At 43.3% G+C, this 13,673-nt stretch overlaps 1 protein-coding gene across 3 annotated transcripts in view; it reads right to left on the bottom strand.

Annotated features, from left to right (window-relative positions):
* Positions 1-13,673, bottom strand: part of vwa8 (von Willebrand factor A domain containing 8) — a 353,830-nt gene that overhangs the window by 237,311 nt on the left and 102,846 nt on the right. For all 3 annotated transcript variants that reach the window (XM_072584806.1, XM_072584805.1, XM_072584804.1), the window contains exon 6: positions 5,900-6,064. In XM_072584806.1, the coding sequence (XP_072440907.1) occupies positions 5,900-6,064 (165 nt within the window). The remainder of the gene's footprint in view (positions 1-5,899; positions 6,065-13,673) is intronic.

Raw genomic sequence — 13,673 nt, 5'->3', positions numbered from 1 at the left:
TTAAATTCCTTTCTTTCGTTTCAATTTTAACTAGAGTGTTTAAACAGATTGTATTTTGCTTAATGTCAAGTAATTTGACCAGTCGCACTGCATCTGGATCCCAGCACTTCACATTTACCTTTAAAATAAGAAGTAGTTATTGTCGAGGTTACCCGTCTTAAAATTGATATGGAGATGCCAGTGTTGGACTGGAGTGGACAAAGTTAAAAATCACAACACCAGGTTATAATCCAACAGGTTTATTTGGAAGCACTAGCTTTCAAAGCGTTGCCTCTTCATCAGGCTCCACAACAACCTGATGAAGGAACAGCACTTCGAAAGCTAGTGCTTCTAAATAAACCTATTGGACTATAACCCGATGTTGTGTGATCTTTAACTTCTTAAAATTGATTGAGTGTGTCCAGTCTGGTTCATAATACATGACTTTAAGTGTTAACATACATTCCTTTAAAGTGCAGAAATTCAAAATATGTCGATCAAGCATAGCTAACAAAGGAAATTCAGGATTATGAATTAAAGCACAGTAAAAGTAAAGGCCAATAAAGTTGGTGGCATGGTGGCTCAGTGATTAGCACTGCTGCCTCACAGCACCAGAGCCCCAGGTTTGATTCCAGCTTCGGGCGACTGTCTGTGTGGAGTTTGCACATTCTCCCCGTGTCTGCGTGGGTTTCCTCCGGATGCTCCAGTTTCCGCCCACGATCCAAAGATGTGCAGGTCAGGTGAATTGGCCATGCAAAATTGCCCATAGTCATCAAGGATGTGTAGGTTAGGTGCATTAGTCAGGAGTAAATATAGGATAAGGGAATGGGTCTAGGTAAGTTAACCTTCAGAGGGTCTGTGTGCACTTGTTGGGCAGGAGGGCCTATTTCCACAGCATAGGAATTCTACGATTCCATGAAAATTGCCAGAGAAAACAATAATTTTGAGGATTGGGAGGTTTACAAAATACAGCATAGGAGGATCAGGAAATTGATGCAGAAAGGGAGAACAGAGTATGAGTTCATGAAGGTGAGCCAAATGGGCACAGTACACTTCGATTTTCAGAAGGCTTTTGATAAAATCTCCCACAGGAGGCTGGTTAGAAAAGTTAAAATATACAGGATGGGAGTAATGTACTGGCATGCTTTAATGGTTGGCTGAGGGACAGAAAACAGGGTTGGAATAAATTAATTATTCTCACATTGACAGGCTGAGTGGTGGAGTACTGCAAGGATCACTACTCAGAAACCAGATGCTCATTTTATATATATATAGTGATTTGAAGGTGGGGACCAAATGTAATAGTTCCAAATTGTGGATAATACAAAGCTAAATCTAATGAAACGGCATAGCTTCATGAAATGGAAATTATATCTGACTAATTTATTAGTTATTTGAGGAAGTCTCAACCAGAGTGGATACAGGAGAACCAGTAAACATGTGTATTTGGACTTCCAGAAGATGTTCAACAAGGTATCTCACAAAAGGTTAAGACATAAAGTAAGAACCCAGGTTTGCATAGCATATTGACTAATGCATAAAATATAACGAGTGGAGATCAGGGACTCTTTTTCAGGTTGGCAACCTGTAACCAGTGGGGTTCCACATGGATCAGTGTTTACAAATTATATTGATGACTTGAAGAAAGGAAGCAAATGTATTTTGGCCAAATTTGCAGATGACACAAAATAGGTGGAAAGGAAAGTTGTGAAAGGTATTCAAACATCTTACTGAAATATATAAATCAATAAGTGAGCAAAGAGTTGAAAAATGAAGTGTAATGTGGGAAAATGCAAAGGTGTGTAGTTTGGATGGGCGAACAGATTATCTTTAAATGGAGAAAAGCTATAGATAGCTGTAAGACAAAGGGACTTAGGAGTACGTATACATGAAACACAGAAAGCTGGTACATGGGTCTAATAGATAATGAGGAAGGCAAATGGAATGTTGGCCCTTATTTTAAGGCAGTTGAAATATAAGAGTAGGAATGTTATACTGCAACTTTACAAAGTGCTGGTGAAACCACATCTATGGTGATACCATATTCTAAGTATTTTAGTCCCCTATTTAAAGAAAATATATTATTTCATTGGAGGCAGTTCAGAGAAGGGTCACAAGGATGATTCATGGTAGGGAGGGACTGTCTTATGAACAAAGGTTAAACAGGTAAGGATAGTATTCATTGCAGTTGAGAGGTGATAGCACTGAAACATATAGGATTCTTAAATGGCTTGACGAGGTAAATGCTGAAAGAATGTTCTCCCTCATGGGAGGGGAGGACATTGTAGACACCTTAACTACAATCTTTTAGAGTCCCCTAGCTACAGGGAATTGTGCAATTTTCTAATCTACAGGGACATGTTACTCTGCATTTTAAGAAGAGCAAATGAGGGAAACCAAGGTGACATGGCAGTGCACAAGGCTCTGCACAGGGCCTCAGTTATTCACTTATATGTTGTTGACTTGGATAATGACATTGAAAGTCATATTTGCAAGTTTGCGATGACACAAAATGAGGCAGCATTGTAGACAGTTTAGATGATAGCATAAAATTACAAAGGGATATCGATGGACGAAGTGAATAGGCAACACTGTGGCAGATGGAGTTCAATGTAAATAAAAGTGAGGTTATGCATTTTGAACCAGTCAGGGTATTTCTAAATGGTATAAAGTTAAATACAGTGGAAACTTGGGGGTTTAGATGCATAGATCTTTAAAATGTCATGAACAGGTGCAGAAAATAATCACAAAAGCTAATGAAATGCTGTAGAGGATAAAGGATGCAGAAACTACGCTATAGTAATACAAAACCCCACTTGGAGTACTGAAAGCAGATCTGGGCACTACATCTTACAAAGGATATATTTACCTTGAAGGGAGTATAACATAGATATACAAGAATGAAACCTGGACATCGTGAGCAGAGATTATAAAAAATCAGGTTTGCTTCTTCCGACTTTAAAAGGTTAAGGGGTGATCTGATTGAAGTCTTCAAGGTAGGAAGAGGAAAAGATCAGGGAGACAAACATATACTATTTCCACAGATTAGGGATTCCAGAATTTGGCAGTAGTGTCTGAGAATTAGAGCCATACCATTCAGGAGAAATGTTAGCAAGCTCTGCTACATACAAAGGGTAGTAGATATTTGGGATCCTCTTCCACAGGATCAGCCATGACTTTACTGAATGGCAGAGCAGTCTCGAGGGGGTGAGTGGCCTATTCCTGTTCCTAGTTCTGATGGTCTTAAATGGGAATGTGAATGGTGAGAAAGTTGTCAGGCAGTTTCAGGAGGATTTGGACAGGGCTAGTGAATTTGTTTTATTTACCGATGGGATGTAGGCATCATTGGCTGGGCCAGCATTTAACTTCCATACAATGACATTTAGATTCCAAGGTACATCTACACTTCTGACCTCTTACCAATAAGAAATATGCTGCACATTTGTTTTTACCAACCCAAGTGTACAACAATACATTTTTCCACTTCATCTTCCATCGGCTATGTTCTTTTCCATCCAGGTTTGGGCTGACAGTTGGCAGTTCAAGGTGATTTACCTGAAACTTACAAAATGCTTAAAGGGATGGAGACAGTAGGTGTTTCCCCTGCTTGGTGAGTCCAGAACCAGGGGGTGTAATTTAGAAATAAGGGGGATACCTCTTCGTTCCAGGATGAAGAGAATTTTTTTTTACTCAGAGGGTTGTGAACATTTGTAGGGGTGGCACAGTGGTTAGCACTACTGCCTCACAGCGCCAAAGACCCGGGTTCAATTCCTGCCTCGGCCAACTGTCTGTGTGGAGTTTGCACGTTCTCCCTGCATCGGTGTGGGTTTCCTCCGGGTGCTCCAGTTCCCTCCCTCAGTCCAAAGATGTGCAGGTCAGGTGAACTGGCCATGTTAAATTGCCCATAGTGTTAGGTGCATTAGTCAGAGGGAAATATTGGGTAGGGGACTGGGTCTGAGCGGGTTACTCTTTGGAGGGTTGGTGTGGACTTGTTGGGCCAAATGGCCAGTTTCCACACTTAAATGAATGTAATCTAATCTGGAATTCCCAACCATACTAGCACAGTGTTAGACCATGTTGCAGGTAGAGATTGATAGATTTCTGATTACCATAGTTAAACAAGGTTATGGAGATGGGGTGGACAACAGGCATTGAAGTGCTTAATCAGCCACGATGGTATTAAGTTGCAGGCAGGCACAATAAGCTGAATGGCCTACTCTTGTTCCACTATTTCAAGAACTACGACTCAATTATTCAAAACTTCTCCAACAAAAATACAATTAGTAAGGAAGATTATGAAACATTTATTCATAGAATCCCTACAGTGTGGAAAAAGTCCATTTGGCCCATCAAGTCCACACCTACCCTTTGAAAAGCATCCCACCCATAAGTCCATAAGACATAGGAGTGGAAGTAAGGCCATTCGGCCCATCGAGTCCACTCTGCCATTCAGTCATGGCTGCTGGGCACTTCAACTCCACTGACCCGCATTCTCCCCGTAGCCCTTAATTCCCCGAGATAACAAGAATCTATCAATCTCTGCCTTGAAGACATTTAGCGTCCCGGCCTCCACTGCACTCTGCGGCAATGAATTCCACAGGCCCACCACTCTCTGGCTGAAGAAATGTCTCTGCATTTCTGTTCTGAATTTACCCCCTCTAATTCTAAGGCTGTGTCCACAGGTCCTAGTCTCCTCACCTAACGGAAACAATTTCCTAGCATCCACCCTTTCCAAGCCATGTATTATCTTGTACATCTCTATTAAGTCTCCCCTTAATCTTCTAAACTCCAATGAATACAATCCCAAGATCCTCAGCCGTTCCTCATATGTTAGGCCTACCATTCCAGGGATCATCCATGTGAATCTCCGCTGGACACATTCCAGTGCCAGTATGTCCTTCCTGAGGTGTGGGGACCAAAACTGGACACAGGACTCCAAATGGGGCCTAACCAGAGCTTTATAAAGTCTCAGTAGCACAATGGTGTTTTTATATTCCAACCCTCTTGAGATAAGTGACAACATCGCATTCGCTTTCTTAATCACAGACTCAACCTGCATGTTGACCTTTAGAGAATCCTCGACTAGCACTCCCAGATCCCTTTGTACTTTGGCTTTACGAATTTTCTCACCGTTTAGAAAGTAGTCTGTGCTTTTATTCTTTTTGCCAAAGTGCAAGACCTCGCATTTGTTCACATTGAATTCCATCAGCCATTTCCTAGACCACTCTCCCAAACTGTCTAGATCCTTCTGCAGCCTCCCCACTTCCTCAGTACTACCTGCCTGTCCACCTATCTTCGTATCATCGGCAAACTTCGCTAGAATGCCCCCAGTCCCTTCATCCAGATCATTAACATATAATGCGAACAGCTGTGGCCCCAACACTGAACCCTGCGGGACACCGCTCGTCACCGGCTGCCATTCTGGAAAAGAACCTTTTATCCCAACTCTCTGCCTTCTGTCAGACAGCCAATCCTCAATCCATCCCAGTAGCTCACCTCGAATACCATCTATCCCCCCTACCCTATCCCTGTAATCCTGCATTTACCATGGCCAATCCACCTAGCCTGCTTATCCCTGGACACTATGGGCAATTTAGCATGGCTGGCAGAAACAGGAACACACGGAGGAAACCCAAGCAGATAGGGAAGAATGTGCAAACTCCATACAGACTGTCGCCCGAGGCTGGAATGGAACCCAGGTCACTGGTGCTGTGAGGCAGCAGTATTAACCACTGAGCCGCTGTGCTACCCCAATTTGTCATTAAAACATTTATTGTATTGCAAGCGTTAACTCCACCACTAAATAATTAAGATCAAAATCACAATGGCACCATTCGTAATTGTGCAGAATGGAGAAACCACTACGTTTACATGAAAGTATCCACTGATATCATCACTGTGTTTGAAGGTGAAAGATTACCTTAAAAGGCAGGCTATAAATGTCCCTAGCCTGAAACCTTGAACGAAGTGGAGGATCTAGAGGGTTTCCAGGATACTTCGGGACTGGCAGACCCAGGGCTATTACTCTGAAATCCTCGCTAACTCGCACAATCTTCCATGCGTCTAGCTCCTCCTTTGTATGCTCCTATACAAAAAAAGTCACATTAATGATATTAATGATTTTTTTTTCAATGTGAACATAAGTGCTAGAAATTCAAAGCATGTTAAGCAGCCACTTAAATAAATGGAAGTTCCTGCAGCTCAACAGGACTGTGTCAAACAGAAAGTTGTACAATCATAGCTCATTCCTGCACTTGAGCACATAATTTGTACCAGTACATCACTGTAGTAGTGAGCAAGTACAAAATCAGAGGAACAATTCTTCAAATGATACATTCAACTCAAGTTCCATTTGCTTATTAAGCACCTCAAGCAAAAACTAAAAATACCATAGTGAGATTAAAAGATGAGGGATGTCCCTGTTGTCCTAGCCAGTATTTCATCCCAACAAATACTGCCAAAAATCTATTCGCTGTTCAGCCGATAAAGTATGAAGCACAGAAAATGGTTGAGATGTTTGACTCTACAAGATCAATTTTATTTATGAAGTGCTTGCAGATTTTCTGGCAGACTTCCTTTTCCTGTTTTCTTGTGATGAGTGTGTCATTTGCAAGGCCAACATATTTTGCCCATTTCTAACTGTTCTTGGACTGAGTAGCTTGCTTAGTCCTTTCTGAAGAAATCTAAGAGTTAATCACAATTCTCAAAGTCTGAAGTCACATGTTGGCCAGACTGGCTAAGAACATCAGCTTTTCCTTTGTTAGGCCTGCCATGCCAGGATTTGAACCCATATCCATTAAGCATAGTGATAACACCACCACATCAGCTTTCCACCGTACAAAATAATTATTATGCTTCTGCTCCTACATCTCTCTCTCTCCTACATGTATGATCTTAAAACCCAGTTAATTAATCAAGCCTTTGATTAGCTGTCCTAGTACCCTCTTTGTGTCATTTGCCATTTTTCTCATACCTCATTGGGGTATCGCTCAACATTGAATCTTCCATTTAAAGTGTTAAACTGGATGTCCGCAGTCAATCCTGTTGCATATTAATGAGATAGATGGCTCCATTTATTAAGGTGAGGAAAACAAAGAAACTCTGGTTTCCTCCTACAGCTTAAGGATGTGCAGGTTAGGTAAATTGGCCATGTTAAATTGCCCACAGTCTTCAGGGATGTGTAGTAATCTAGCCAGGGGAGGTGCACTAGCCAGGGGAGGTGTCAAGTAACAGGACAAGGGAATGGGTCTGGGTGGGATACTCTTTGGAGGACTTGTTGGGCCAAATGGCCTGTTTCTTCACTGTAGGGATTCTATGAATTCTATGAATGAATTTGATGCAAACCAATAAATTACGCCTGGCTGATGTGCTTCATTAGTCAGTGTTTGCAACAATCTATCACATTTTCAAGCAAATAAATATCAGAAAATAACAAGCACAACAGGAGCACAATATTAAATGGAAAGCATCTGGATAAATGTTTTTGTCATGTTAACACATGGAATGCAGGCATCGCCCAACCCTAATTTACCTTGAAAATGCTGTATTGTTCCCAAGGTGCTGATAGCAAGGAGGTTCTAGCACTTTATTCCAGCAACAATGATATATTTCCAAATCAGGATGGTGAGAGGCTTGGAGGTGACTTTGCAGAACCTGCTGTTCCCATGGTTGAGTAAAAGGAAAATCAATTCTGACCTGACATTGGACGTATAAGTTCAGAATAATGAGGGGTGATCTTATGTAAATGCACAAGAGTTTGAGGAGTCTTGACTCTTCAACAGCAGGATGGGATCCTCAACAGCAGGGAGGCAAGTGTGAGACTGGAAGGAGATATAGTATCATAAACAGTTCATCGAAGAGGCAGGTCAGACTGGAACACAACAGGGAGCAAGGAATGGGCTTAGTGGTTAGCACTGCTGCCTCACCGCGCCAGAGAAACAGCTTCAATTCCCACCTCAAGCGACTGTCTGTGTGGAGTTTGCCAGTCCCGAAGTATCCTGGAAACCCTCTGGCTGTCTGGATACAGAATTGGCTGGCCTATAGAAGACAGAGGGTGGTAGTAGATGGAAAGTATTCAGCCTGGAGCTCAGTGACCAGTAGTGTTCCACAGGGATCTGTTCTGGAATCTCTGCTGGTTGTGATTTTTATAAATGACTTGACTGGGAAAGTGGAAGGGTGGGTTAGTAAGTTTGCCGATGACACAAAATTTGGTGGAATTGTGGATAGCGTGGAGGGCAGTTGTAGGTTACAACAGGACATTGACAGGATGCAGAGCTGGGCTGATAAGTGACAGATGGAGTTCAACCTGGAAAAGTGTAAAGTGATTCATTTTGGATGGGTACATTCGAATACAGAATACAGGGTTAAAGGCAGGATTCCTGGCAGCGTGGAGGAACAGAGGGATCTTAGGGTTCATGTCCATAGATCCCTTGAAGTTGCCACCCGAGTTGTTAGGGTTGTTAAGAAAGGGTAAGGTGTGTTGGCTTTCATTAGCAGGTGGATTGAGTTTAAGAGCCGCGAGGTCATGCTGCAGCTCGAAAAGCTCTGGTTAGACCACACTTGGAATATCGTGTTCAGTTCTGGTCACCTCATCATAGGAAGGAAGTGGAAGCTTTCAAGAGGGTGCAGAGGAAATTTACCAGGATGCTGCCTGGAATGGAGGGCATGTCTTATGAAAAGAGATTGAAGGAGCTAGGACTTTTCTCATTGGAGCCAGGAAGGATGAGAGGTGACTTGATAGAGGTGTACAAGATGATGAGAGGTGTAGATAGAGTGGATAGCAAGAGAATTTTTCCTCAAGAGCGGAAATGGTGACTCTGTAGTTAGCACTGCTGCCACACAGCGCCAGGTATCCGGATTTGATTCTAGCCTCGGCGATTGCCTGTGCGGAGTTTGCACATTCTGCCAGTGTCTACGTGGGTTTCCTCCGGGTGCTCTGGTTTTCTTCCACAATCCAGATGATGTGCAGGTCAGGTGAACTGACCATGCTAAATTGCCCAAAGTGTTAAGTGCATTAGTCGCGGTAAATATCGGGAATGGGTTTGAGTGGGTTACTCTTTGGAGGGTCAGTGTGGGACTGAAGGGCATGTTTCCATACTGTAGGGAATCTAATCAACCGACTATCACAAGGGGGCAAAATTTTAAGACGATTGGAAGAAGGTTTAGGGGAGACATCAGAAGTTTGTTCTTTACACATAGCATGTACTGCCAGCAGTGATGGTAGAGTCGGATACATTAGGGATGTTTAAGCGACTCTTGGATGATAGTAAAATGAAGGGTATGTTGGTTAGTTTCAACTTAGAGTGGATTAAAGATTGGCACAACGTCAAACTGGACTTTTTCTTTCACGCATAGGAGATTGAGGGGGTTCTTACGGAAGTGTGTAAGATCATGAGCGGCATGGATAGGGTGAATGCACTCAGTATTTTTCCCAGTGTTAGGGAATCAAGGACAAGAGGGCATCAGTTTAAGGCGAGGGGGGAAAGAATAAAAGAAAACCTGAGGGGCAATTTCTTTACACAGAAGATGATATGCATATGGAATGAGGTACCAGTGCAAATAGTGGAGGCGGGTACATTAACAACATTTAAAAGGTACTTGGATAAATACATGGATAGGAAAGGAACAAAAGGACATGGGCCAAGTGCAGGGAAATGGGGTTAGCGTGGATGGACATTTTGGTTGACATGGACCAGTTTGGGATGAGGTGCTTGTGTCCATGCTGTAGGACTCTATGACAGGGTTAATGTTAAGACAATGTTTCCATGAGTTGGGGAATTTCACACTAGGGGTCATAGCTAGACTATAAGAAAGGGGAACAGGAGTATGCCACTCAGCCCGTCAAACCTGCTCCGCCATTCAACATGACTGATCCAACACTACTTAAGTCTACTTTCCTGCCTTCTTCCAACAACTTTAGACTCCCCTGCCGATTAAGATCTATCACAACCTTAAACAAACACAAGGACTCCGCCCCCAAAGCTCTCTGTGGCAAGAAATTGCAAATGGGCAGTGTGGTGGCTCAGTGGTTAGCACTGCTGCCTCTCAGTGCCAGGAACCTGGGCTTGATTCCAACCTGGGGTGCCTGTCAGTGTGGAGTTTGCACATTCTCCCTGCATCTCTGTGGGCTTCCTCCCACAGTTCAAGGACGTGCAGGTTAGGTGGTTTGGTCATGATGAGTTTTCGACTATAAGATCATAGAATTACTACAGTGTGGAAACAGGCCATTTGGCTCAAAAGTTCTACACCAATCCTCCGAAGAGTAACCCACCCAGACCTATTTCCTTATACTGTTACTGCACATTTCCCCTCACTAATGCACCTAATCTACACATCCCTGAACATGGTCAATTCACCTAAACTGCACGTCTTTAGACTGTGGGAGGAAACCAGACCACCCGAAGGAAATCTGAAGAGAACACTCCTGCAGTGTTTTTGGAAATACCTAGTCAGGACCATGAGATTCATACATTCTACTACATCAACATCTCCTTTACTCTGATATGGACTATCCCCAAGATACCACCACTAACTTCCCAAGTCTTCATGTCCTTTTCCATGGTAAACACAGAGGAGAAATATTCATCGAGAACCTCGCTCATCTCCTGTGGTCCTACACAATCATGTCCACTTTAGTCCTTGATGGGTCATATTCTCCCTCTAGTTATTCTTTTTCCTTTAATATACTCAAAGTAATTCTTTGGATTCACCTTAATTTTCTCAGTCAAAGCCCCTTTTCCGCCCTCCTGATTTCCTTCTTCCGTAAACTCCTGTATTCCCTAAGTACTTCCAGGGATTGCCTTGCTCCCAGCTGCCTGTGCCTGAACCACACCTCCTCCTTTTTCCTGGTTAAAGCCTCAATATCTCTCATCATCCAAGATTCCCTTTTCCTGCCAAACTTGCTGGTCACCCTCATAGGAACATATAGACCTTGAACTCTAGCTATCTCACTTTTAAACGCCTCCCATTTGCCAGACATCCCTTTGCCTGCAAACAAGCTACTCTCATCAACTCCTGCAAGCTCCTGTCTAATTTCATCAAATTCCACCCTGCCCCAATTTAGAACTTGAACCTGTGGAGCAGTTTTGACCCTCTACATAACTATTTTAAAATTAATACAAGGGAGACTGATTAGCAAGGTTAGATCTCACGGAATACAGGGAGAACTAGCCATTTGGATACAGAATTGGCTCAAAAGTAGAAGACAGAGGGTGGTGGTGGAGGGTTGTTTTTCAGACTGGACGCCTGTGACCAGTGGAGTGCCACAAGGATCAGTGCTGGGCCCTCTACTTTTTGTCATTTATATAAATGATTTGATGCGAGTATAAGAGGTACAGCAAAATTGGAGGTGTAGTGGACAGCAAAGAGGGTTTCCTCAGATTACAACAGGATCTTGACCAGATGGGCCAATGGACTGAGAAGTGGCAGATGGAGTTTAATTGAAATAAATGCGAGGTGCTGCATTTTGGGAAAGCAAATCTTAGCAGGGCTTATACACTTAATGGTAAGGTCTTAGGGAGTGTTGCGGAGCAAAGAGAGCTCGGAGTGCAGGTTCATAGGTCCTTGAAAATGGAATCGCACGTAGATAGGTTAGTGAAGTAGGCGTTTGATATGCTTTCCTTTATTGGTCAGAGTATCGAGTACAGGAGTTGGGAGGTCATGTTGCAGCTGTACAGAACATTAGTTAGGCCACTGTTGGAATGTTGCGTGCAATTCTGGTCTCCTTCCTATTGGAAAGATGTTGTGAAACTTGAAAGGGTTCAGAAAAGATTTACAAGGGTGTTTCCACGGTTGGAGGATTTGAGCTGTAGGTAGAGGCTGAACAGACTGGGGCTGTTTTCCCTGGAGCGTCGGAGGCTGAGGGGTGACCTTATAGAGATTTACAAAATCATGAGGGGCATGGATAGGATAAATAGACAAAGTCTTTTCCCTGGGGTCAGGGAGTCCAGAACTACAGGACATAGGTTGAGAGGGGAAAGATATAAAAGAGACCTAAGGGCAACTTCTTCACACAGAGGGTGGTACGTGTATGAATGAGCTGCCAGAAGAAGTGGTGGAGGCTGGTACAATTGCAACATTTAAGAGGCATTTGGATGGGTATATGAATAGGAAGGGTTTGGAGGGATATGGGCCAGGTGCTGGCAGGTGGGCCTAGATTGGGTTGGGATATCTGGTCAGCATGGACAGGTAGGACCGAAGGGTCTGTTTCCAGGCTGTTCATCTCTATGACTCTATGACTTTAAAAAGCTGTCATGAGCAAGCAGTCCACTTGCAGGTTGAGGCATGTTGACAGACCTTACAAACAAGAAAACTGAAGGTCACTATTAAAGATCAGCCACCTTGAAAGGTGATCAAGGAATTTTTTTTAAAAATGGGAATGTGTTAGGGACTGTTGAGGAGCAGGAAGCTTGAGGGGTCCATGTTCACAAATCATCAAGGCAGCTTACAAAAAACCGTAAATGACATGAGGGATCAAGGGTGTAAGCAAAAGCTCATCACGAGGGCCACTGAAACTTGCTAATGGCTTCTTCTCGCCAGTGATGCTCGCATTCTGTGAATGGATGACATTTATTACTCATACCTAATCGCCCTGGAGATGGTGGCACTGACCGACATTCCAGAAATAATTGCTGTTGGTAAAGTGTATGTGCACCCACAGTGCAGTTAGGAAAGAGTTCCAGAATTTTGATTCAGCAGTGTCTGAGAATGGCAATACAGTTCTTAGGATGGTCTGCGCCTTAGAGGCAAATTTGAAACTGGTGCTCCAGTTTGGTTTATTTTCCCCCACTCATGGGCCATGGGCATCACTGACTGGTGAACACTTATTATCCAACATGAGTGGCACTTGGAAAGGTAATTGTGAGCCGCCTCCTTGAACTACTACAGATGATGTGTTGAAGGTAGACCCACAATCCCCCGAGGGAGGGAATTCCAGGAATTTTTTCCCCAGTGATTCCAAAGTAACGGCCTTGCATTCCAAGTCAGGATAGTGAGTGGCTTGGAGGGGGACTTGCATGTGGTGCTTAGTGTATCTGTTGCCCTTGTCCATCAAGATCAAAATGATCTTGACTTCGGAAGGTGCTGTCTGAGGATCTTTAGTAAAGTTGCACAGTGCATCTAGATTTAAAAGGCATTTGGACAAATACATGAATAGGAAAGGTTTAGAAGGATATGGGCCAATTGCAGAGAAATGGTGTTAGCATGGAAGGGCATTTTGGTCAGCATGGACCAGTTTGGGCCAAAGGTAGGACTCTATGCTGTAGGACTCTATGACGCGGTACATGCTGCAATTGAGTATCAGTGGTAGAGAGAGTGGACACTTACTAATATCGTGGCAATCAGGTAAGCTGCCTTGACTTGAATCGTATTAAGCTTCTTTGGTGTTGTTGGATCTACACCCATCCAGGCCAAGGGGGAGTATTCCATCACTCACCTGACTTCTGTCTCGTAGATGGTGATCAAGCTTTGGGGAGTCAGGAAGTGAGTTAGTCGCCACAGAACTCCTCGTGCCTAACCTGCTTTTATAGCCATCCTATTTGTATGGCAAGTCTAACTGAGTTTCTTGGATTCAGTAATGGTAATACAATTGAATTTTGAGAGGCATTGATTAGAAAGTCTTTTGTTGGAGATGTTAATTGACTGGCATTTGTGTGGTGAGAATGTTATTTGCTATTTGTCAGGCCAGGCCTGGATAT

Source organism: Chiloscyllium punctatum, chromosome 15 (assembly GCF_047496795.1).
Source record: "Chiloscyllium punctatum isolate Juve2018m chromosome 15, sChiPun1.3, whole genome shotgun sequence".
Lineage (NCBI taxonomy): Eukaryota > Metazoa > Chordata > Chondrichthyes > Orectolobiformes > Hemiscylliidae > Chiloscyllium > Chiloscyllium punctatum.
This window is presented reverse-complemented; position numbering and strand designations above follow the sequence as displayed.